The sequence below is a fragment of the Oryzias melastigma genome, linkage group LG10 (assembly GCF_002922805.2).
Source record: "Oryzias melastigma strain HK-1 linkage group LG10, ASM292280v2, whole genome shotgun sequence".
NCBI lineage: Eukaryota > Metazoa > Chordata > Actinopteri > Beloniformes > Adrianichthyidae > Oryzias > Oryzias melastigma.
Genome location: NC_050521.1, coordinates 6,423,951 through 6,450,401, shown reverse-complemented (window position 1 = coordinate 6,450,401; position 26,451 = coordinate 6,423,951). Strand labels below are relative to the sequence as shown.

General features: G+C 40.2%; 1 protein-coding gene across 1 annotated transcript in view; it reads left to right on the top strand.

The window, feature by feature from the left end:
• Positions 1–24,594, top strand: part of wu:fb13g09 (multidrug resistance-associated protein 5) — a 31,140-nt gene extending 6,546 nt beyond the window's left edge. The window contains exons 4-29 of the mRNA XM_024283767.2: positions 1,922–2,069; positions 2,587–2,820; positions 3,117–3,290; positions 4,156–4,303; positions 5,035–5,183; positions 5,315–5,422; positions 7,221–7,541; positions 7,611–7,682; positions 7,755–7,879; positions 7,954–8,026; positions 8,099–8,302; positions 8,454–8,579; positions 8,854–8,965; positions 9,048–9,232; positions 11,209–11,355; positions 12,089–12,218; positions 14,812–14,965; positions 17,993–18,121; positions 18,245–18,431; positions 19,621–19,710; positions 20,879–21,071; positions 21,184–21,343; positions 21,719–21,797; positions 21,891–22,004; positions 22,282–22,446; positions 23,571–24,594. Coding sequence (XP_024139535.1) covers positions 1,922–2,069; positions 2,587–2,820; positions 3,117–3,290; positions 4,156–4,303; positions 5,035–5,183; positions 5,315–5,422; positions 7,221–7,541; positions 7,611–7,682; positions 7,755–7,879; positions 7,954–8,026; positions 8,099–8,302; positions 8,454–8,579; positions 8,854–8,965; positions 9,048–9,232; positions 11,209–11,355; positions 12,089–12,218; positions 14,812–14,965; positions 17,993–18,121; positions 18,245–18,431; positions 19,621–19,710; positions 20,879–21,071; positions 21,184–21,343; positions 21,719–21,797; positions 21,891–22,004; positions 22,282–22,446; positions 23,571–23,663 — 3,820 coding nt within the window. The 3' untranslated portion in view covers positions 23,664–24,594. The remainder of the gene's footprint in view (positions 1–1,921; positions 2,070–2,586; positions 2,821–3,116; positions 3,291–4,155; positions 4,304–5,034; positions 5,184–5,314; positions 5,423–7,220; positions 7,542–7,610; positions 7,683–7,754; positions 7,880–7,953; positions 8,027–8,098; positions 8,303–8,453; positions 8,580–8,853; positions 8,966–9,047; positions 9,233–11,208; positions 11,356–12,088; positions 12,219–14,811; positions 14,966–17,992; positions 18,122–18,244; positions 18,432–19,620; positions 19,711–20,878; positions 21,072–21,183; positions 21,344–21,718; positions 21,798–21,890; positions 22,005–22,281; positions 22,447–23,570) is intronic.
• Positions 24,595–26,451: the final 1,857 nt, after the last annotated feature.

Here is a 26,451-nt window from a genome sequence, read left to right as displayed (position 1 = left end):
AGCATTGTCCTTTAACTTTGTTGCGCAAAAAGTTAATTTTGGAAAATGGTTCAATCATACAACACAAGCAAATATAGCTATTGTGGGCTTTGAAAAACGTTCTTAAGACACAAACACGCATTAGTAATGTGCTTAAAAGCCTTTGTGGAATATTCACAGGGTAACACGACGGGAAAGTTGGAGGCTGACTCCACTCCCAGCCACAGGACCTGTGTCTGAGAGTGGTAAAATGCTGCTAGCATCAAAGCTAATACATGCGTATTAAGCAAGGAATCCAGAGTGAAACGTTTATTGCAAGGATTCAGTGCCAATTGTACTCAAACACTATTGCCTAACTTTCAAGTCCACTGTAAAGTTGTGCAAACCAGTAGATTTTTGACAACCAAAGGCAATCCAGCTAAGAGCCTTGCTAACCGTCTGTTGTTGAATCAAAGATTGCCGGGGCTTCTATACTGGAACTCCAGAGCATGATGACGAGAAACTGACTTACACCATTTGACCAATCGCAAAATTAAACTGTATGGACCAACAGAGAGCACTTTTAAATCCCCATTTACAAAGGTCAACAGACAAAAAAAGTTGATTTAGTGTTTGGTTACCCTTTAAAAAAAAAACGTTCATATTATTTGTAGATGTATTTCTAATGCCGGATATGTGTTGAAAGGCTGCTTTAAGACATTCCTTTGTGGTAATAAACTGCTTACGTAGATATTTATTGGCATTTCTGATGCTTTTACGAGACCTACTCAACATTTTCAGCTTATCGACATCTATAATACATTTGTGAGAGATCTACAAATTGTTTAAAATGACCTATGAATGGCTTTTAAAATATATCCACAAACGTCTTATGAATGCTTCATTAAAACTGGAATCCATTATTCATATTTAATAAATGTCTTATAAAAGATTATAGGAATATTACTAAAGTTTGTTAATGTATCAGAACTAGTTTATGAAACATTCTTGTTTCTTTGGTACTATTTTGTGACAATTGTACGATGAAAACAAAATATTTAATCATGATAAAAAAAAATAGATTTAGGAAACTCTGTACAGGTGAATGAAAAACAATAAGTAGGATGCAGAAAACGGTGTAACATATTCCAAAAAAAAGAAAAAAAAGGCAAAATTCCACTGAAAAAAGTACAAGACTGCGAGAGACGAACAGTGACATAACCAGGAATACTATATTTTAATATGCAAAAAATGTAAATGGGGCATTATAATCCATATTTTTAAACACATTATTTTGTTGTTAATATCATACATCTCCAAATGAATCAAAAATGTCTCCTTCCCTCCGTTGGCTCTAATGGTCCTTTACATTTCCGGTGAACCACACTGCGTCTGCAGTGCTTTTTGGCTGCTGTCTAATTGCAGTTTCCTCGATTCGGCACCGTTTGACTTCAAGTAGTAATTATCAAACATTGTGAGCGAGTTGTTGGCTTAATGTTCTCCCCGTCTTTGATCCGCTTTTAATAAAGTTGTTTGGGCGTAAATGACTTTCTGCAGCTGCTCCGGTGCTGTTTTTATGGAGTCATTAGCCATGAAGCATTTGGCCAGCGAGATATTTACCCACTTCAAGAAGCATTATGCAGCCGGAGAAGTACATTAGCACATCTTCAACACGTTAGGTACCTTACTCAGTCTAATTATGCCCTGCATCATTCATGATTGTACGGCATATTGGAGGTCACCTATACATTATTAAGAGCGGAACATTCTTAACTTTTCTCACCTGCTTCTTTAATTTGTAATTTTTTACTGGGAGGTCTGATAAAGTGCTCCAACATGATCCAGAGGAATCGATGAAGTTAACTTCATTATGGTTTTCCTCTTTTAATAGTTATTAACTAAGGATGTAATCAGAGAATAAATGCATCAATACAGAGATTTGATCTCCGCGTTTTGGTTCCAGGCTGGAATCTTTGTGGAACAGTGAGCTCAAAATGCGCGGGCGAGAGGGAGCATCCCTGACCAGAGTGTTCTGGAGGTTCTGCCGAACCCGCATGCTGGTCGCCATCTTTTCCCTCCTCCTAACAATGGTGGCAGGCTTCTTTGGACCTGTGAGTATCATCAGTTTCTCTCAGAGTGGAAAATATGTTTTCATGTCCTTATAGTTTACTGAAAATCTGAAAATGGTGGTTAAAAAATAAAATAATAAATCAAAATTCTGGTTGCAATCTATGGAGCGTGAACTTATGATGTTGCTGTAAAAAATCCAGTTTGTCGTTTACCTTTTCAGACATGAAATAAAAAGTTTGTTTCTTTTCTTCTTGGGAATGGCACCTGGATTTGTCCTGGATATAAAAAAAAAAAACAACAAAGAAAATGTAATTGTTTTTGTTGTGTGTTCTGATCCAAATCCAGGAACCTGGACTTACTTCTTACGGTGTTGCTGTTGTGTCACATTCCTGTTGGACTTAATTAGCACACTTGCTGACAAAGCATTTTTGTTTTCTCTACAGATTAAGACTTTTGATTAGACTTGTACAATCCTCAGTATTCATGCTCTTTTTGTGTTGTTTCTGTTCCTGGATATTTGCTGTTTTCCATGAACCTCTTCTCCTCATCTTCTCTCAGGCAATCCTCGTTCGAGCGCTCCTGGAATATTCCCAGAGCCCGCTGAGTTCCTGGCGCCACGGCCTTCCTCTGGCAGCCGGGCTCTTCCTCACGGAGCTGATCCGCTCCTGGTCTCTGGCGCTCATGTGGGCCGTCAATTACCGCACGGCCGCTCGCCTGCGCGGGGCAGCCCTGACGTTTGCGTTCCAGAAGATCCTCCGCCTGCGCAGCACCAAAGACATCACTCCAGGCGAGGTAGGGGATCCAACACAGAAGAGGATTTCAAGGGAACAAAAAGGAGCAGCTCGGCTCCACGTGTGGACGATTGAGATGGATTTATTTTCCACCATCCCGGCTTAGATCAGAACAAATCCCAAAGCCTGAGGGAAGGGGAAAGGAGGGGGGGTGGTAAGATTAATCCTTACAGAGCTTAAGTGGAATCATTGACCAACAAGCAAACACGGCAGCATGTTAGTGCAATAGCTTTAATAGCCTTACAGGCTATTGTTTGAAACTGTTGAGCTCATTAAAGATCACCTTTGTCTGCCCAGCTGATCAACATGTGCTCCAGCGACGGCCAGCGGCTCTACGAGGCCGTTTCCGTGGGCTGCCTGCTGGCGGGGGGCCCACTGGTGGGAATCCTCGGTCTGTCTTACACCACGTACTTCCTGGGTCCCACTGCCCTGGTGGGGTCAGCCATCTTCATCATCTTCTACCCAGTCATGGTACGACTTCTGACTGAAAAGCTGTTTTTCCTAAGTAGAGTTATTCAAGTACTCTGACATTTTTTATAACTTTCTGTAATGACCGTTTTCTAAATCGAATTCGTCTGAGTGGGAATCTGTGACGGTGCATGAGAACTGAACTGAGTGACCCCTACTTATTGCGTTCCAAACAGGAAGTATCTGCTGGTTCCAAGAAGCCAAAATCCCGTCTACTTCTATAGAGAAATAAACACCCCTTACTCAGTCCTTTTATTTGTCAGAATAATCATTCTTGATTTGATTCCTTTTTTAACATGCTTTTTTTTTCATGATCATTATTTTTAGTGCAAATTATCCAGGTTATAAACTGACCAATCAGATGTCTCAATAGAAGTATGTGGTCTCATGTCGAAAGTATTGAGAGATTTCGTGTAGCTCGCTTTCAGGTGGAAGGGGTGTGGACTTCCAACAAGCTCCCTCCGGATTGGTGAGAATGGTTGCCATAGAACCATTCTCTATGAGTGATGTCACACACACTCGCTCCGGTTCTCATATACAGTCAATAGGTGAACTTAAAAGAATTTTGTTTTAGAGTGAAGTAAAGTAATAATCTCTTTAAAAGGTTATTTAAACCTCTGCAGCACTGTATAAAAGCCCGGTAACTCCTTGAGTATCAAGCTCCTGTCAGCTTGGCAGCTGTTCTATTTAAATTACGCTCATTCTCTGACACAGACTGTCAGCCCGAGGCTCCGCTTTTGATGTGGAAGGCGTTTATCACTCTGGTCCCATGGACAGGCCTTCAGCTCAACTAATATGATTGTGTCTGCTTTCATTTCCTCCTCTGTCTCTTACTTGTCATCGTCACCACCACCACCCCCCCGGACAGATGCTTGCATCCAAGCTGACGGCGTATTTCCGCAAGAAGTGCGTGGCGGTCACTGACCGGCGCGTCAGGCTGATGAACGAGATCTTGGGATGCATCAAGTTCATCAAGATGTATTGTTGGGAAAGCGCCTTTGCGCGGAATATTCGCGGTGAGCGTCTGTCAAGCTTTCTAAAATGACTCAGCACTTCCTTGTTTTCTGTCCTCAACTTCCCATTTTCCGTGTTTTTGTTTGTTTTTTTGTGACAACTAAAAACTTCCAACTGAGTCAGAATGACATGCCAATTTATTTACATTCCTATTATATTGAAATTATTACTCTAAACTGATCAAAGTTAATTTGAGTTTCTGAACATCTTAATACTGAACTCATCCACGAATTAGTCAGTCGTACTCCAAATGAGACGGGTTGGCCTCAGTTTTACTGCTGCTCTGTGATAAACCATTACAGGGGTAATTAATCCACCTTAGTGGCCAATAAGCTTTAAGGGCGACAGAGCCATTTTCTTTTAATTAGCATCGCTGTTACATGAACGATCAGGGTTTGTAGCTCTCACAGAACTGCACGTATCACCTGTTGGGAAAGATGTTTGGTTTGGCAAATCTAAAGGAACTGAAGCTTTTGGTTTCTATGTCAGCGCCCGGTGCGCTGGGTTAGAAGGGGTCAATATTTAGGTGTCCAATTAAAACATAAATAAATAAAAAGTGAGAAATCTCAGCGTGTTTTTCGTCTCTTATGTCTGTTTTCTGTGCATGCTGTGCTGGTTTGAGGCTCTGAGCTTCTCATAATGCATCTTCATTGGCTAACCCTTTGGGGAGTCACCGTGTTTTTTTTTTTGTTTCTCTTTTCTTGCTCAATTCTCTTTTATCTTGTCTGTGCAGAGGTGCGCTCAAAAGAGAGGAAGATTCTGGAGAGAGCAGGGGTCGTTCAGAGTCTCACAGTGGGTGTAGCTCCGATCGTGGTGGTGATGGCCAGCGTGTGCACCTTCACCCTTCATATGGCCATGGGCTATGACCTCACTGCAGCGGAGGTATCTAATGAGAACCCAGCCTTTTCCATGCATAATTACAGGACTGTGTGTCCATTTGCATTTAACTGCATCTGTTCTGCCTCATGGAAAATATTGGTTTATATCTCAAGTAATGATTTATTTTTTTGCAGGCTTTCACTGTGGTTGCCGTCTTTAACTCCATGACGTTTGCCCTGAAAGTCACACCCCTGGCTGTGAGGGCGCTATCTGAGGGCTCCATTGCAGTCAAAAGGTTTCAGGTGAGAGAACTTGAAGTCTATTTTAAAAGCATTCCTATTGGTCTTTTAAATGTGATTATGATGTTTTGTGTAGGTTGTATTTCATCTGCTCCTGATTCACAACGATAAAGAAATACTCAGAAATGCAAATATAAGCTTACATTTTCTTTATATTTCTGTCCTCAATCATCACAAAAATGCCACAAGAAAAAGTTTAATAACTCCAAAATCACAATTTTCATCAGTTGGTCTTTAAAGAAAAAAAAACACTAGCCGTTTTTCTTTCATATTTAAAAGCATTTCTGTTGTTGGGTTTAAGGGGACCCCTCTAGATTTGGCTCACAACAGTACTTTAAATATATATATATATATATATATATATATATATATATATTTACATTTGCAAAGCTGTGATGGTTGGCCTACAGCAAGAAGGGTTTGGTTCTCTCCCGGCGTGTTTGAGTTTTTCTGGTTTATTTGACTTCTTCCTCCAGGCAAAAACCTTTTTTATTAGCTGGTTGGAGACTTTATATATGTACCTTTTAGATGCAACTGTGTGCATGTGTGCTTGTCTGTAACCTGTCCAGGCTGTTTTTATGCTCAAAGACGGCTTCAACAGACTCCAGGAACCTTGATCAGGACAAACAAAAAGTGGATTTGCAGATTTTAAAACCTCTGATCAAATATTATTCCAGTTCAAGAAAAAGTGCTTTAAAAATACTTTGGAGGTACACAAGTATAGCAAATCATAGATTTTTATATATTTGACCTTTTTTTAAATTTCTAAAATTTAAAACATTAATTAAAAAAATCAATTCAGAAAAATAATTAGCTAAAAAACAAAAAAAAGAACAGTTTTTGTAACGTTTACATCAATCAGTAAGTTCTTGTCACAGCATAACGGCTCTATTTATTTTCTAAATCAAACCCGATACCAAAATCATAAAACCTGTTGTTTTTTCGGACATAGTTTCTGCAGAGCGGCCGTAGTTCAATAGAAAATCTTTTTTGAGCTGTGGGTGGGACTGTTGGCATCCACCCTACTACCCGTTATCCATCTGTTCACACACTCACCTGTTAACCCCTCTCTACCTCAACCTAACATTACCAGTGCAACAAATTTTACGAGCAATAGTGGAGTTTTTCAGCCATATAGTTTTGTCAGATTTCAGCTCGAACAAGGAAAACTAAGATGTACACGTACAGTATCTATTTGTCTGCAACTTGATGCATCAGAATGGAGCGGAACCTTATGATTGTAGCTTCTGCATCACAACTACGAACTATTTTAATTTAGAATGTAAATTACTTTCAGTACATTCAAAGTTTTATATTTACGGTAAAAATAGATTTGTTTTACATTGAAACACCTTTAACAATCAGGAATCACTGAAATATGATGGGATCTTTAAATCGTTTAAATGAAAACAAATAGCTTTGGGTAAATTATTGTCATTTGATTGATTTTTTTTTTTTCCACCAGCAGGTGCTTGAAGTTGATTTTATAACACGCTGACACTTTGATAGAGTGTTTCTCAGCACGTGTTAAAAAGTCACATGTTGGTGGGAAAAGTTTCCCAGAGCCAAGCTGGGTTAAGTCAGCAACTCTTTCTGCCAAAGATGCAGTCAACGACTGATTCTGTGATCTGCACACATGCTGAGCATTATGAAGTCCTGATGAGCTTAAGGGTGGGCCAGACTGCACTTAAAGCATCAGGCGCTAATGTAGTGATCCCTGCAGTGGCAGCATGTCAAACCACATGTGGACTTTTTACTGTGCTTTATAGTTTGATCACTTTGTGTGACTATTCCTCCTCAGAGGCTGTACTTGATGGACGACAGGGAGACGGTTTTGGTCAAAATGGAGGACCTCGACAATGCAGTCGAGTTTCTGGATGCTACTTTGGATTGGGAGAAGACCAAGCTGAATGTGCTGCCGAAGAAACAGGGACTCATGAAAAAGAAGCTGAACCGCTTTATGTCCAGCGAGGACACCAAGAGCTGCAGAGCAAACCCCAACATTCAGAGTCTACTCACAAACATGGAGCAGGAGAGCCCGCAGAGCACCATCTCCGCCTCCCAAAGCACACACAAACCTCTGCAGAAAGCCCTGCACCACATTAATCTGTGCATTAAGAAGGTAGCCAAAAACAACTTTCATTCTAAATCGCTGCAGTCTTTCAGATCCATGACCTGCTATATTCTTCAGGGTTCTCTGGTTGGGATCTGCGGAGGCGTTGGAAGCGGGAAGAGCTCTCTTCTGTCGGCTCTCCTCGGACAGGTCAGGTCCAACTCTGCGTTCGCCTGTGAGCACATTCCTTCCACCTTAAACTCACCTGCTTCTGTGTTATAGATGACTCTGTTGGGGGGTAAACTGGCTTCCAGTGGGGACTTTGCGTACGCTGCCCAACAAGCCTGGATTCTCAACGACACTCTGAGGAACAACATCCTGTTTGGAAAGGAGTTTAACTCAAAGAAGTAGGAGGTGTTTTTCATTCATTTTGATCAAACATTGGAGATTGATCCCTAATCCTTGAACTTGTGTCTATCAGGTACGACGCAGTGCTGGAAGCATGCTGTCTTCTCCCAGATCTCGCCGACCTTCCGTACGGAGACACCACAGAGGTCCGCCTGCTTCCCTCAACACACTGTTTTGTAGTCCCGTAAATTCCTAACGGCTTCTTTCCTTCCTCTCAGATCGGGGAAAGGGGCACCAGCCTGAGTGGAGGTCAGCGTCAGAGGGTGAGCCTGGCCCGTGCACTCTACAGCGAGCGGCCCATCCTCCTCCTGGACGACCCTCTGAGCGCCGTCGACGCCTGTGTGGGATCACATATATTCAGCAAAGCTATTAGGGGAGCGGCTAAAGGAAAGACCGTGCTGTTTGTAACACACCAGCTGCAGGTGAGGAGATTGTGCGCTCTCAGAAAAAAACATTTAGTTTTTTGTAAAAATGTCCTGTACTTAAAGAAACCTGCATTCACTGTTAAATATCACAGCACTTGCAAATGAATTCCTCTCCATCTGATTTTTTTATATGAACTTCCTCGTTTAGTATTTGCCCGAGTGCGATGATGTGATTCTGATGAAGGACGGGCGGATCGCAGGTCACGGCACACATGCGCAGCTGATGGACAAAAGTTGCGAATACGCCACTTTATTCAACAGCATTCAACATGAGGTAAGACCGAGATGCACCAGGAACAAAGATATCACTTTTCGCTACGCTGCACCACCGAGTGTTTAAATAATTCATGAGCACAGATAGACTGATCCAACTGTGGAAAAATGTTAATGCATACAGGCCTTTATTATTTATGCCGGAGCTGATTCTCTGGTGAGCCTCTGAGGATCTCGTCACCGATATCCCTGATTAAAATCACAGGGTTGTTGTTGGAGATCTCCTGATTTGTGACGAAGCTTTTCTGGCTCTCGCCACCGTTTGTGTCCTGCAGAATCTCATCAAAGAAAATTTAAAAAACAAGCAGAGAAGAGACGCTCCAAAGAAGGCTGAGAGCCAGCTGGAAGTTAGCAAGTTCATACCCAAGATGGAAAACAAGAAGAGAGGTGAGAGATGTTTTTAGTCAGGTGCAAATGAGGAGAAGCCAAAATACATTTTATCCTTTTTTACTTTGTCTTTGGCATCCAGAACCGCTGATGAAAGCTGAAGAAAGGGGCTCTGGTGCTGTGGCCTGGTCCGTTTATGGAGCCTACATCAAAGCAGCAGGAGGTCCCATAGTGTTCCTCATCAATGTCGTCTTCTTCCTCTCCACCACGGGCAGCATAGCGTTCAGCAACTGGTGGCTCAGCTACTGGATTAGGCAGGGAAGTGGGGTGAGTTGGGAAATGATGATGTTGCTACATCTCACAGCTGTTTTTTGCAGTTTTTTTCTCATATTTTCCGGAGTATAAGTCGCTTTTTTATTGTATAATGTGGCTGGGGTTGCTACTTATACTTCGGTGCAACTTAAATTTAACTTTTTTTTTTTCAAATAAACAGCAACAACCACTAGGGGCACTTTTGGTGTGTGTATCAGTATCTGCTATTGACAGCAACGCAGAAGAACTGCGTTCAGTTCACATCGAGCACGTGTTGTGTGTTCAAGAACCAGTTTTCTTGAACATGCTTTCAGCATACGGTGTTTACACTGGACTATCGCAAGCTAATAATATCCCATATTCTCACAGTTGGAAGAGACCTTTTTCTTACAGCTCTATTCCGGCATACGAAAGACTTGGTGTCATATAATTCCAGCCGAAACCAAGCTATTATTTATTTTTCCTCCATAATCAATTTTCCATTGGTTGGCACTCATGTGAATTGAAAAGGATGCTATCCATACGTCATGCCGAATCCATGTACCCAATGGATCAAAGTTCAACTGGTTTAACTTTCAACGCGGGTTCAATGGCTGCGTGTTTTGTAGCCCAAAAAATGGAATTGATAACATTCGCGGAGCCTAAATGAAGAATTTTACAGATTTTGATTTAAAGTGATATCCAAATAGCTTCCTTACCCCTACGGCTTCTTCCTGTTCCCGCATTTATCTCTCCAAGCGGAAGGATATGGAAAAAAATGGCCCAGTCCAAATTCTTCCCTTCTCTCCTCATCTTTATTTAGAAATGCCGGTCCCTTAGCGTTAACACGGCGCTTCCAGCGCTTAAATATACATAACAACAACATTTTTTTTTACTTTAAAAAGGTCCTGCTACAACAAAAAGTCATTACGTACATCTAAATGTAAACGTCTGTGGATCAGACCGCACCCACGTGAAGAACAGCACTTCTCAGCGCAACGTGGTTTAGCCTAGTGAGGGTGGAATTAAAAAAAATTCCCGGGAACACTTGCACTTAAACTGCCCCTTCAAATGGAGGGGAAGGGAAGAATTCGGATTGGGCCTTGGTGTCTACAAATTCACTTGATGACATCATCAATATTTACAGACCAGCTACGTTAGCGCTCAGAAAATACATTATAACTTTAAAAAGTTATGCTAAAGCAAAAACTTGTCTAAATGTCACTTTGATTAATCAGGCATTTACATTTAAAAGTAAACTTCTGTGCTTCAGAGTACCCCCCAAATGAAGAAATGTGCTTCTCCTCCACCCAGAAGTGCAGCGCCGATCAACCTACCGGCGGAGGGAAAGCTAGCCTTAAGTCACTACGGCTCCTTCTTAAAAAAAAAATCACGTTTAGGCACCACTAAAGCTTCAAATGCCCCTACAATTGGAGCAAAAGGGAGGGACTAGAAGAACTGGGAAGTAATTTGGATTCAGCTGAAGAGTTAGTTTGTTGGCATGTTCTTTATACTATGGTTATCTGCTCATCTGTTGCATTCACATCTAGACATTTATTCAATTTTTTTCATGTTTTGTGAAGCTAAACACGGTTACATATATTCAGTCTATTATTGTTATCTATTCAGTTATTATTTTTTTTCAAGATGAAATGTCTATTATCCCTGTTTCTTGTTGAATAAATTTCTCCCAAAAGTGCGACTTATAGTCCAAAATATATGAGTATTTTGCTTCAGTGAGTAGCAGACTGAATATTAATCTGAATGTAGATGAAAAAAAAAAAATGTAAAAAAGTAACGGCACCCCAGTAAACTTAATTAAAAACAAGCAGAGAAACAGATGTGCAGCAAACAGGCAGTGGCTGCCACTGAGAGATGTGCTTGGAATTGTAAATGTCACCAGCCTGAGTGATTTTAATGTGAACCAAAGTGTGCTTTTCTCAATCTCATTAGGAGCTACGCAGGGAATCTTTCCATTTTTTTTCATAATTTGTTACTGCATCTGCCCTCAGAACACATCATTAATCTGGGAGAATGAGACGACGGCGAGCGACAGCATGAGGCTCAACCCTCACATTCAGTACTACTCAACTGTTTATGTCATCTCCATGGGAGCTGCATTGCTGCTAAAGACCGTGAGAGGCCTGGTGTTTGTGAAGGTAGGCATCTTTTCGATGCTTGCTTTGTCCTCTTTTTCCAGCAGCTGGTTAGACTGGTCTGCTGTATTCTTCCTCTGGAATTGTCTTTTATTTATGCTCTCACGCTTAATGGAAAACGGCCGCGGGCCGAATCCATTCGGTGTTGGTGCGCCGCTGCTCTTTTACCACATTTATGTGTATGGGCTCATCTACGTCACCTCCTCCCTCTAGAGCGCATCTTCAATTTGACCCTAACCTGTCGTGATGCAGCAGTTGGTCCCCCATCTTAACATGCCTCACTTGAAATAGCTAATTTTCCAAAGATGGTAAATCCTTTTTTTTTTTCTCCTCCTGCAGCTATGATGGGATCTCTCCCAGTGTTAAATATTCCATTATTAGAATTAATTTGTTCTCTGCTGCCACATTAAATTTCTGTCCAATTGGTGGATTGTCTCCTTTGAGTTGGGTCGCGACCTTTATGTAAGCCTCCCAGGAACTCATTATGAGTGAGGCTTTGACAGGCCGCCTCACGAGAGGAAAGAAAACGCCCTCCCACCACTTTTCACATGCTCCGCATATGGCGAGGCGGCGTTTGCAACTCTGCAGGCGACGCGCAAGAGCCGCTGTTTACTGCCATTTCCTTCCGACTGTCTTTTCTACCCGAGCAGCGATTGTTTCCGTATGTTTGTCTAAGTTGTTTGTTTACACGTGTCAGGTCTGGTGCCGGAGCTCAGCGTGTTGTTTGTGTTGACAGTGCACGGTGAAGGCTGCCTCTGTTCTCCACGACAAGCTGTTCCGCCGGCTCCTCCTCAGCCCCATGCGCTTTTTCGATACAACACCTCTGGGGCGGATCCTGACCCGCTTCTCCAGGGACATGGACGAGGGTGAGGCTTGATTTGTCTCGACTGAGAACCTTTCCCTCAGGAGAGCACTCAGTCAGTGAAGTCACTGTAGTTGACAAGGTGTAGTGCCAACACACGGCGTGATTTGACATGACGGAATCTCTCTGGTGAGCTGCTCTCTGTCATCCACTTCACTTGTGTCTTTGCTTGACATGTCGATATGCGAGTTGTTTTCTTCTTGGATGGTTGCGCTTGTTTTTCTGTTGCTTGCAGATTTTTTACGCTCTTCAAGTTCCTTTTTTGTGTGCTTTTTGGGGTAGAGAATCAGAGACTGGACTTCAGTAAAATTCAATTAGACTATAAAGTCACACGCACCCATATGGAGGATGACCTGCACATATGCTGCGGGTCTTTGGGTTTGTAGAGGATCGTAGACAGGTGCTGCTCCATCTTAACGGGAGCACAGGTGTGTCTTGCAGCTCTCTCGGTGGTTGCCTATTTGAGCTTTTATTTTTTACAATTTCCTCTATTCATTTATCGTTAATACCTGAGATGTCGACAATGTTAAAGTTCTTGGACCTATCGTAACTTTTCTTAAGCGTTAACATAATTCCTTCAGATTTTGAGGCAGAGAAAAGCGAAAAGTTACAAGAGTGTGTTATTTTAGCATTGCCAGTGACATTTCGGGTGTTAAAGGGTTAAAACATTTTTTTTGATGCAACACTTGAGTGCATCCTCCTTTTTTCAAAGATACATTTTTGATTAAATTGCATAAAAATTCCACAGTGAACCTGAAACTGTCCAAAGAACCCAATTCTGGCAAATTTTGTCTCCTTGTTTTTCTACAAAATCACAAAAATTGAGATCAAAGAGTTTGATGTGTTTTACAGCAAAAGATCAAATATGTAGAGATGAAATAAAAATGTATAAAATCACAAATAAGCCAAAGATGATGTCAAGATAATGTGAAAAATGTCTAAAAAAGAAAAATTAAATACATGCATGGTTCTAAAAATATATTACAAAACTGCCGTATTCCGCACCATAAAGCGCATCGTATTATAAAGAACAAAAAAAGGTAACCGAAGCAAAACAGTGAGTTTAGTTAAACTTTATTCCACTATTTACCAAACCACTTATTATTTTGAATCAATCTTCTCTCACAAACGTCCTCGATGTTTGAATTAAACAGCTTTGTAATTCCATAATCAAACATGCATGTCATCGTCGTCTGAGTCAGTTTCATTTCCAGGCGATTGTTCAGCAAAGATGCCGGCGGATTTAGTAAAAGCTCGGACAATAGTTACAGCGGATACATTAGCCCAGGCATTAACAATCCCTTCACATATGGTGTGACTCACCCAGCCTCCCAGTAAAAGTGTGTGTGCTGTCTGTCATCCATCGCTCCTAAGACGCATGCTCTTTTAGTGCCTAAAGGGAACATTGTGGAATGTGATCAAACACGATTTAGCAGGGCTGAATCAGAGTAACTCGTGCAGTCACACGCAATAAACATACCGAAAAACGTGCATAAAGTTTGGCTGGATTTGCATGGCACGCAGCCGTGCATGTTATTAGCCTGGACTATTCGGACGGCTCAGAATCAGACGCTTACTCCATTGTAGTTTCACCTGTGGGGAAAACTGTCAAATTCAGCACATGTCTTAGTAACATGATCATCTCCTCAACAAACAAAGGAACACTGTCAGAGAAATCATCTGCGCGTTTTCGGGACTGCGCGCGCGTAACGGTGCAGGCTGGGTAAAGCTTGCGCTCTGAAATGCCGGCTGATCTTTATGTGTTTGTTGCGCTAAGATAGGTTTCTGCAGTAACTTGAGATTTGGGAAACTTTACCGCCATCCGCATTGTCTCTGTACCTCAAAATGCTTACAGAGTGATCATCCGTTTGCTCGCCGCTGCCGTGTCAGCGGGAAATGGTTCGACAGTCAATCGAGTGGAGACTTCCCAAAGTCGCACAAGAACATATTTACAGATTTTTAGAACTTGGCAGTACACCCTCAGGGCATCCTGGATTATTAGGCCGATTTTCGACATTTAATTGCACCTTACAGTGCAGAAAATACGGTACTTCAAAATTCTTGCTTTAAACCAAAAAAGTTAAAGCTAAAAACATTTTAAAAGCCAAACTTTGAATGAAAACAAAGGTATTAGTGGCTTCATTCCTGCATTATTAATGTAAACAGCTGACATTGTTGGCAACACACCAATGAGTTCAGGGGATTACTGAGGGTTAAGGGATGTCATGAAAATGGAACGTACAATTGTCATAGGTGTATTGTAAAGTATTGGTAAGGCCAATATAAGTTACACGCACTAAAAACATATGGAGGATGCTGTCGTACGGGGCCCTTATCAAACACTCTGGTCATTAGTAAGGTGCTTGTACTGGCCCCTAACATATGCTGTGCTGGTGATGCATAAGCGCCTGTAGGACACACACACAAACTATACTCTGATGATCTAATTTCCTTGTTTTTATTGGTCAAGCTGCACACTAACAATCTTCCGATCACAGCAGTAACACTTTAGTGCTCTGGCTGGATCTGTGTCGACCACACTGGTCACACATTTCTGGCACTATTTATCTGACGTAGTTCATTTCTCCTTCCAACAGTGGACGTGCGTCTGACCATGCAAGCTGAGATGCTGATGCAGAACCTGACCATGGTCCTGTTCTGCCTGGGGATGGTGTGCATCGTCTTCCCCTGGTTCTTGATCTCCATCCTGCCTATGGGTCTCTTCCTCTTCCTCGTTAACCGTGTCTCCAGGTGAGAACTTGATGTAACTTGTACGCCACAGAGTTGGAGGATTAACAATACATTTCTGTCCTTTTGCTCTCCTTGTCTCAAAAACATCAAAAACTTGAATTCAATTATTTTAGCGAGTGATGATGTTTACATTCTTGCTCATTCCTATGTGAACACTTCTTACTTTAGCTTCAAAAGGTTCATATTTTAGAAATGAGAGTTGGAGAATATTTATTTTGCTTTGAAGTTCCTTGTGTCATTCACACAAAAAAAGAAAAAACACATTAAAAGTTCCAAAGAAGTCGCACACTTCCTGACACTTTGATGAATAAATTTACAAATATTTCGTCTCAGGTCTACAGTTCAGAACATTTTTCCTTTTTTTTTTTTTTTTTAAGATTAAAGTCCTGGATTAGGTTTAGGATTTTATTCCTGTGAATTCTGGACACAAGTCTCCTGGCTCCACTTTTTGAAAGTGTAGTCACTTAAGTGCAACTTTGAATGATTTTAAAATCATAATGCAGAACAGGAACAAGTTCAGTGAAACTTGAAAGTTTTAATGACAGAAATGCCTCTATAAATCTGCAAACAGGACCGCCTCGGGTTAGATGGAGGAAACGTTGCCGGCAGTGTGAAGTCTTTGCTTTGTCACTGTTTACGTTTTCGCAGCATTTGTGCAATAAAGTCGAATCTGCTGTGGAGAACAAAAGCATGCCGGTGTCTGGGGAAATATCCACCAAATCCTGTTATTTCCTCTGTCTGTGAAATCAGGAAGAAGAACACTCGCTGTGGGGTTTTTTTGTTGTGAAGTCCAGAAGCACAAAAGCAAGATTTGTGTTTTTATGGTATATAAAAACAAGCATTAGTGGGTTTTAGAGTTCCTTATGAAGGCTTCCTGTTTCTGCATAAACGCCTGATCATATCTAATAACTTTGTCACGCCACAGACTTTTAACTACAAAGGATTGCCAGATTAAAACGAAGCTTTAAAGAAAAAAAAAAATCTGACTGGAGCATACTGAAAACTTTAGATGAAAAACTCTCCGTTGACATGGAAACATCCTGGTGCACCAGAGTGTTGTAACAAAGCGAGTCTCTTCTTGAAGTTTCCTCCTCCAAAGCAACAATTACAGAATTTCTAAAGTGGAACTGCCCAGGGCATAAATATGTTTGTGAGCAGTCTGTGCTGGAAGCAAGGAAGTGTCATGTTCTTTCCTCATCTCCTGTCAGCATTTGATGGGAAAACCCAACGATTCACAGGAGACGTTTAGTTCCCATACCGTTTTCATGCTGTCCTAGTTACTAAACATTAGCCGGAAAACTTCCATGTCTGTGTGAAGGGCCTGGTCTGTACACTGCAAAGAGAGGTAGCCTACCAGGAAAAATGGAAAAAGAATCTGAAAAATTGTCTAAAAAGTTGTAAAATTCTCTATCCATGCAGCAGGTAAGTTTTACTTAAAGCCCCACTCCGATGAAAATTGCGTTTTTGGTGTTTTAACATTTTCTGTTGGTATTTTATGTCCTAGAAAAGAGCATTCTTTTTTTTTTTTTAGCTAGAAACGACATAATCATATTTAAAAGACTACTCGGAATTAAGTGGAGTGATTGGAGTGGCACAAGTAAAAATCATAATAAGATAGTAATATGGTGTTCAAAGGGGGAAAAATAAGCTAAAAACATCAAATTTACACCCCAATAATAAGTATTTTATGCTACTTCTAAACAAATGTTTTGTAGTTTTTGAGTGTTTATGTGACAAATGATAATTATTTTTAATTACAGTGACAAAAACTAGTGTAATACATGTAACTCTTGAACTTAAAAATAATGTCCTTTAAAATGAAGGAGCCTCTGGTCATATGAACGATGGTGCCAGAATCAGTCTCTAGCTGGAAGTGGAAATTTTGCAACTTTAGCCAGCTGCTTAAGTGGAAATTTCCTAAACTTAAGGAAACCCTTTCAAAAATGGTATATTCAAAACTTTTCAGAACTATCAGGTTTTTAAATGCAAATAAACTGTAACTGTCTAAAAGTTCAGTGTGAAAGATGAGCTTCAAATGAGACGGAGAATGTTATTCGTTTTATTTCTTTATAGTCAATTTTATACTCGTTTACAATGGAACTTTATGTCCGGAAAATACCCTAAAAAATTCTCTGTAAATCAGCTGATCATGTAAGCAGTTACAGTATGTCAAAGGGAAAAAAGGTTGAAAGGGTAAAACGGGGGTATACGGTTGAGGACTTCCAGCCAATGATTTTGGGCGCCATGATGTTTTTTTGCGGCCGGCTCCGGCGGAGGGGGCGGAACTTCCAGCTTTTGATTTTTGAACGGCATTATTTTTTCTCTGTGTCCAGATTCTCTTGCTAAAACTGAATTCAACATTACAGTTCACCAGATTTGTGTTTCAGCTTCAACGACAACTTCTCCTTCATGTTTCCGTTCCAGGAAATCTTTATAACAAACAAAAATGACGGACTACGCTGTACAAACACACTTCAGCATGTATTGATCGAGTCTCTCGGAGCTCTTTTTTTCAATTGATTTATGCAACAAATTAACCAGCTGATTAGATAATAATGTCTTGGTCACAAATCAATTAAATCATTTGTTTTCTTGCAGTATTGTGAAATACAGTAATCCCATGTCAATCGTCACATTCTCAAATCAAAGGTGAAATCTGAGAAGTAATATTACATTTAAGGCTGTAAGGCCCCTCACTATACACTTATACACTTTTTTTTTAAAACATTTTCACAATTTTCTTTTTTTGTTTAAACTCTCAAAATTCAAACATTTGTAGAAAAATAAGTCCAGATCAAGGATCACTATCAAAGATTTGACAAACTAAACATATTCTGTACAGGAGACATGCCACAAAGGAAATTGACAAAATCAGCAGCCAATTAGGACACTGAATACAGAATGCTGTGGGGATAAAAGAAGCAACAAAGATTATCTTTAAAACCGCGATACAGCAGGGGGAACACTGTTTTTTTTCTAAATGTTAGCTACTTAGGAGTGTAAACATATTTATTATCTATTTTCCAGGGTTTTCATCCGGGAGCTGAAGCGCCTGGAGAACATCAGCCAATCCCCATTCACCTCCCATATCACCAGCAGTCTTCAGGGACTCCCCACCATCCATGCTTATGGGAGAGAGCCCAGCTTCCTGAAGAGGTGAGAGCATTTGGATTTAATGTCATTTCTGTACTATTGAGCCAAAAAGTTTCACTCAAGCTGGTCTGTTCTCCTGCTGAAATCCCTCCACATTATCTCTCTGTTGTTGTTTGTTTTCTTTAGATATCAGGAACTGCTGGACACCAACCAGGCCACCAACTTCCTGTTCAGCTGTGCCATGCGCTGGATGGCCGTGCGCCTCGACCTCATTAGCATCTCTCTTATCACTGCTGTTGCACTTCTCATAGTCGTCATGCACAATCAGATACCGCCGGCTTACGCAGGCCTGGCCATATCCTACGCAGTGCAGGTTTGTAAACAACTAATGCAAACTCTGAAACTGTCATTATGACCAGATTGTTTTTGCAATTCTTTTCTTACTTCTTTTTCTTACATTACCGTGGGAGAAACGGTATAAAAATTTCAGGGATATGCAAAAAAAAGTCTTTCAATTACTGTGAGACGGACACAGGACATATGACTTGATGGCCATTTTGTAGCAAAGTGTAACAATTGGCAATTTTCACATTTTCCCAAAACATGGAAAATGAACCAATCTTTATGAAATGTTATACACACGCCACCAGGTTAAATCTGCTACATTTACCAAAGTTTTGTTGACCTTTAACCTTGGAAAGAGCCCACATCTTGAATTTAAAAAAAAAAGTCACCATCTAAAGATTTTGATCTCCTAACTCCCCGAGCATTATTGGGAAGCAACTTGAGAAAAAGTAGTGTTTTATTGTTGCTCTCACATTTTTACTGCAATAGTTTGACAATTTATTACATTAATCGTTGGCTTAATGATATAACATAATGTGAATACAATAGGAATGTGGGTGTGGTCTACGAAAACTTCAGCTCTGACCAGGGTGGAGGGGCAGAGGGGGGGCTGGGACTGCTCAAAAGGGGGCGGGGGCATAGGCGGGTTGTGTCTGCGAACCATACAATGCCGCTTGTTGCTTTAACTTTCACCAAGTGTTGCTATTTTGCAGCAGTAAAACGTTTTTTATTAGCAGCTTTAAAAGCTTGAATCCATTTGTGACCACCTGTGGTTGTGCGGTTTGCCCCAAACACAGACTGCTGTGATGCAGGTTTGTTTTCAAGCTGCAGCATCACTCTGCCTCCAAACAACAATGAAGCACAATGAAGTGCAGAGTTGGTCTTTGAACGGCCATTGTGGAGCGGGTCAGCGTTACAGACATGATGGAGGACAAACCTGCAAAGCGCTCTTTCTGTCGCACAGCTACAGAAATTCATTGTTTGAGGTGGAGTTCATATCTTGCCTTTGTTACTGCTTTATTTCATGTTTCTCTTTCAAGTTTCATCACATCACGATCATCATTTGGTTTATTTCATTCGCTCAAAGTTGATGATTAACTATTGGTGATGTTGGCAAATCGCCGGCGATGCTTCAATGTTTAAACATTCCCTCGCAGTGATGAGGACGGCGTGTTCCTTTCAGAGTTTTTCATTTGGTTTTGCTTTTTGTCTTTCAGCTGACGGGTTTGTTCCAGTTTACTGTGCGATTGCTCACCGAGACTGAAGCCCGCTTTACATCAGTGGAAAGGATCAATCATTATATAAAGGTGAGAGCATCGATTTTCATACTGGTGTGTTTGGCAGCACGCGGATAAGTTATACATATGATACATTCCAAGGACATAGAATGTACAAATTCTGTTTGTTATATCATATATTCAGTCTTAAAATGTGGAGTATTCAACACACACATGTTAGTGTTGCATCATTTACTTATAAATCGCTAAGATCAAGTTGCAAAAAGACCCCATCCTTCTGTTTACGCTCTCTCCTTCTAGTTTACAGCTAGAGCTGAGAATCTCAGTGTAACTCATGATGCGATGTGATTCACAATACATGGCTCATGATACCAATAGTATATTGATATGGCAAACATTGCAATAATTGATATATTACCGTGGTAATCTATGATAAACCACTATTTATACTTCAAATTTATCTTTTTATTTTCTTCAAAATCTTCTTTTTAGAACAATTTAAAAAACAATATGTTAATTTAATGCCCTCCTGGTGGTCTTTTTTGGTATTATTTTTAAGAAGCCGATTATTGAAGGAGAGGACGGATAATTGTTTGAGTTGAAATATTGCGATAGTTCGCTGCACCATATTTTATCCCACCTCTACTTACAGCCCCACTCAACCCCAAGCTAACATTAGTATTTCAACAAAAATGGTGAACAATTTTAAGCTTAAATATTTTAAGCTTAAATATTTTTAAACAATTTTCATCAGAGTGGGTCTTTAAACTGATCATGACTGCTGAGGAGGAATTCCCACACTTCATCAGATTTAGTTCCCACTGCAGCCTTTCAGTCAGGCTTTGACGTCAGCGCCACAATTCTTTCACACTGTCCTGCTGTGGATATGCTGCTGGGTGGATTAATACTCTTTTAGATTGATCCTGCTTTTCCAGGCTGTCGGGCTTTCGGCCTCACATGCAGATGAGTTTGTCCTGTGGCTTCAAAACAGGCTAAAGTCATGAAAGCCCCTCCCACCTTCATATCTGACATTTATACCAGTTGTCACTCGTCACAAAAATGTTGTTTTTGCATGAATCTCTTCCCCTTTATTTATGATAAAGGTGCTAATTTTAAAATAACCATTTTAGTTGAGCCCAAAAATAGAACATAGATGAAACTCCTTCCATCTCAGTTTGAAGCTTCTCTTTCCAGGTTTGCAGATTACTCCAGAGATTATTGTCTGTCTGTGTTTTAGGGTCTTGACAGTGAGGCACCCAGACAAAGTCCCAAGGAAATTGCTCCTGCCCCCTCCTGGCCTCAGCAGGGAAAGATCACCTTTCAGAATGTGAACATGCACTATCGGGATGATCTGCCACTGGTGCTTAAGAATCTGTCCTTCACCATCCAGCCCGAAGAGACCATCGGCATTGTGGGCCGCACAGGATCAGGTAGCACTGACCTTCTGAGCTCCCCGGCCAGCAGCGCTTCAGTTTCCATTTGCATCTGCATCGCAGCGTGTCCACTTGCGTTAGACCAACGGCTTTCTGCGCCTGTTTGCAGGAAAGTCCTCTCTGGCTGTGGCTTTGTTCAGGCTGGTGGAGCTGAGCGGGGGCTCCATCACCATCGACGGGATCAATATCGCACACATTGGCCTGGATGACCTGCGGAGCAAGATGGCCATCATCCCTCAGGAGCCGGTGCTCTTCATCGGGACCGTCAGGTAAAATAACTTCCACTCTCAGAAGTTTTGCTGTAACTACAATTCAGAGAAGTTTACACCCTAAGCAATCAATGCAGCTGCTCTAATGGAAAATCTCTATTAGGAATGCAGGTGATCTAATTGGATCTTCTTATCGGTTCTAAAACAGATGAAGACTGCCTCCCCCAAATGAAATCATGCCTTCAGTTTGCTGATTTTTTATTTATTTTTTATTTTAAAGCTGCAATATGGTTTGGTTTCTAAGTGCAGTTTGTGGGATTTTAGCTTCCTATGAAAAAACGAATCAAACATAGTCATGGTGACTTCACCTTAGCAGCACTTTCTTTAATGAATAAATGTATTGCCCTTCAGCTAATGTGGTTTCTGCTCCGACAGGAGCAACTTAGACCCTGCGGGTGAATACACCGATGCGCAGATCTGGGAAGCGTTGGAAAAGACGCACGTTAAAGAAATGGTGGGTGATATGACGATTGCACTTTACGCCTATGCCTTTCCCATGACAGTTGACTTGTGTTGTACTCAGCTCTCGGTAAACTGTTCCCCTCAGGTCAGCCAGCTGCCTCATTCGCTGTACTCAGAGGTTACTGAGAACGGGGAGAATTTCTCTGTGGGAGAACGGCAGCTGCTCTGTGTGACCAGAGCCCTGTTGAGGAACAGCAAGGTACAGATTGTGGGAACATGTTAGCCCGAGTTTGCATTTTTTTCATTTTTTGTAGGTGATATTGTTTAAAGTTTTTTTTTTTTTTAAGAAAATAAGAGCCTCCCTGCATCTATTCCTTCATGGGATTCTACTGCCACCTAGTGGAATTTGATATCATAGAATTTAACACAAAGTAAAATCTAAAGTATTTTCTTCTTTGCAGAACATCCAGCCTTTGTTTTTTTTTTAATATATGTGACATTTACAACTATAAATTTCTATTCTCCCTCCACTGCAGATTCTGATAATGGACGAGGCAACGGCAGCTATTGACATAGAGGCAGATCGCCTGATCCAGGAGACGGTCAGCTGTGCGCTTGGCAGCTGCACCACTCTGATCATTGCGCACCGCCTCAGCACGGTCATGAGCTGCAGCAGGATTATGGTCCTGGACAACGGCCAGGTGGGTAGGAATGCAACACGACCGATGCATCAATTCTTCAGTTGGTTCGAAGCACTTTCCTGAACGGAGAGACTGATCACAGTGATGGACAGAGTTTGATTTTCAAATCTATTTGTAGAAAAAATTTAAGAAAATAATTTTAAAACTTATTAAAAACTTGCTGGCTTACTGACTAGAGATGCTACAATTCTCAAATTCAAACAAACTGAAAGGTTTTGCAAATTAAAAAGAGGATTTTCCTTAGTTTTTAGCTTTTGTGATACACAAATCTAACAGGAAAGAAACATGAACTAATAATCCAGGCTTGAATCAAATGCTGGTGAAAGTATGTTGTTACATCATTTTTGCTGAAGTTATTCAGAAATTTTTTTTTTCCCAGGAGTTGTTTTGACTCAGCAGAAGATACCAGAATAGAACTCTTTGATTTCTAACAATCAGCCTTCATACAAATGTGAATGAGTCCTGCTGTTTTAGCAGCACCATAGTTAAAATAAAGAAAAAAACAGTGAGTCTTTCCTGTGTTATCTGGTTATTTCCAGATCTGACTTCTTGGTACATAGTCAGTATAGTTATCTACACTTGAGGAGTGGAGTTGAGGGGACATTACACATCTTGGCCCAGCCCTCCAGTCTAAAATATTAGAGAAACGTTAGTAGATATTTTAAATTTAGCCTAAACCCAGCTATAAAATTGCACAAAGCTTCCTGCAACAGGTTGGTAGATCTTAAACTTAAAATTGCTTTATTATTAGAGTGAAATGACTGGATGGTGCTCAGCATCCCCACCCCCACTCCCCGCTATCTCGCTAATATACAGCCCCTCTCAACCCCAAGCTAACATTAGCGGTGCAACAAAAATGGCGAGCAATAGCTGAGCTATCACAGAAATACAATTTTGAGATTAATTTTCTTAATATGTTCTCATTCATGGCAACAAAATTCCACAAAAACATGTTAAAACCCCTAAAAGCACAATTTTCATTGTAGTTGGTCTCTAACAATAGAAATTAGAGCAAATTCTGATGAAAATTCAGCAAAGTAATGGGTCTGAAAGCTTCTTAAATTCATATATTTTTGTCTCAAAATGTGTCATTTTAATCCTTTTTGTTTTTACATTTTCCGTAGATCTTGGAGTTTGACGCTCCCGCGGCTCTGTTGGCAGATGAAAAGTCAAGATTCAGAGCCATGATCGAGGCGTCGGAAAACCAAAACGTCTAAAAGCCCACTGGATCCTGCGAGAAGTGCACACTTCCTCCACACTTTAGCTCCATTCAGCCAAGCCCCTGACGCTGCAGTTAGGGCACCGAAACGTCTAATATCAGTATGCAAAGCAAACCCAAAGACTCCTGCTGGTTCCTGGCTTGTCAAAGGAGTCATTTGCTGAAAGCCAAATCATGAACTGTGAGCGACGCAGACCTGAGACTGACTGCAGCACTTTAAGGTTCACACAGTGCTTCCTGTTCCTCTGGAAGCCAAGTTATCACTGAGTGTTTCACTGTTTTTAAAAGTTTTACACTGCAAAGGTTACTGTCAATCGGAAAACAGTATTTTATTTATAGTGTTTCTGATATTTTTATTTGCGAGGGTTTTTTTTATTTAATATTTATCTTTAGAAGTGAATAACGCCATTCAGTCGTTTGAGGCACATGTCTAAAATAATCTATTTTCCTTTAGTTCTATGCAGTGTTTTGAGTAGCCTCTTGAGACGGGACGCGTGTTACCACTTTCAGGTTTTTAGGATGGAATTTAGCCATAAAAGCACGCCGTCTCAGAACGCGGCTAGGTTACGCCCCTTTGAGCTGAGCTCATGTTTCTGAATGCTGGAGATAAAAATCAACTCGTCTTCACACGTTTGCGAATGTTTTTAATGATTGTAACCGATGCTAAGCCGAATGAAGCATTTTTCGGAGGTGCAGTGTGAAAGACAACCGAAATCAGGTGTTTTTCTTAAATTGAGTTAAAAACTTCTGCCTTAATGTGAGGAATGTACTGGAGAGGCGTGTAAAGTGCAATATCTCCCTGTTGCTTTGGAGCAAACTGTAGATTGCCTTTGTACACTTGAGATTGAATTATTTTTTGTAAACTATTAGAATTGAATGTAAAGTTGTTGTTTTTTTTCATATATAAAGTATTTTTTTTATATATAAAAGATCATCTTTAAATTATTGACAAAAAGTGACTTTAAAGTGTCTTAATTTTAGAAATTTAAGATAGGAACCTTTTTTTATTATTTCTTTCCAAAGCTGATTAGAGAATACGCTGCAAAAACTAAATGTTAAACCTTGTTTTATGAAAAAACCTTATGTTTTGTCTTGCATGAAAAAATAATATTTTTAAGGTTTTTCAATTCCAGTACAATCTTAAATAAGAAAAAACACATCTCGGTGACTAGTTTTTTTTCTTAAAATTTGAATTTTCTATTATAATCATTGATATATATATATATGTATATTAATGGTTAGAAACATTTTTCTTACCCCATTGGCAGATTTTCTACTAGTTTAAGGATTATTATTTTTTCTTATTTTAAGATTTTTTTTACTTGTTTCTACAGCTTTTATCAAGACGGAACAAAGTCACTGATTAGAAAAAAAACGTGTTGCCTAAACTTGATATAAAGCTTTCAAAAAGCTAAGCATTTTTGGAAAAACAGAGAGAACTCTGCTCTCTAATCTAAATGCAACTGAAACATGACTCTTTTAAAATATGCTGCAAAAATTAAATCATAAGAAAGAAAAAAGACCTATGTTTTACAATAAAAAACATCTGATTTTCTATCTTGCACGAAAAATAATCATAACAAGAACACTTTTTAAAAGCAAAATAATCACTTGCTTAGTCACTAGAACTTTTTTCTTTAAATAATAACTTTTTTTTTAATCCCCATTGGCAGATTTGTTTGCCAATGGGGGTAAGACTTTTTTACTTATTTCTATGAGGCCGTTTTTGCAGTGTATCAGCACTATTTTCCAGGATCTGCCAAAGATCTGCTCAAATCCTCTTCAGGACAAAAACCCGTCTTAAGATCATCAGTCTAATCACACCTGGAGGAAACACCTTAGCTACTCGACTCCTGTTGCAAAAAAATATTCCAGAATTTAACCAAATCTGCTGCATCAAACACAAATCCTAATACCAATTATTTTAAGCTTATATGTCTAGATAATTTTACGGTTTGCATTTTATTGCAAAAAAAAGTTTTAATGCTGAGAAAACCAGCTCCATAGTTTGCAACGTTAGAAGATTCAGCATCACAATCAAATCAGAAAAAGCTGCTAAAGATAACCGTCTTTGAGGCTTAACATGTGGCTTTAAACACATGGTCTCCAAACTTAAGGATCGTCCTGACAGTCTTTCCATTCACTGTTTGACAAATTGAGCCTCAGTGCTTTTAAACTAACTTCATTTCTTGTCCAGCAGAGAGCAGTAGAGGGAAGCTGTATCTTTCCTCTCAAATTGAGGCCAACATATTTATATTTCTAACTACAATTCTTTTTATTAGTGGATGTTGCACCAGAAATCCTTTGTTTTGCTTTTGTCTTGATGCCCTTGGATAAATGACTGAACCAGTGTTCAATGGCTCTCATCTGCGTATGAGTTTATGTTACGATAAGCATACGAAGTGTCACATGAATCCATGAGTGAGATGGATGAATTTGTCCTACAAACAATAGCTGAGGTTTTGTAATGCATGATTTTTGTCTTCAGGGCATTTTTCAGTCACAGAGAAGCAGATAAAAGACAAAACACCAAAGCTGTAATGCTGACAGACAATCAGCCACATTAAACCTTTAGTGTCATTTAACTAGCCCACATGTGTGTATTTTCTGGCCTTATACAGTGGGACAAAAAAGTATTTAGTCAGCCACTAATTGTGCAAGTTCTCCCACTTAAAAAGATGAGAGAGGCCTGCAATTTTCATCATGGAGAGAGACAAAATGAGACAAAAATCCAGAAAATCACATTGTCTAATTTTTTGACTTTTTTTTGTAAATTATGGTGGAAA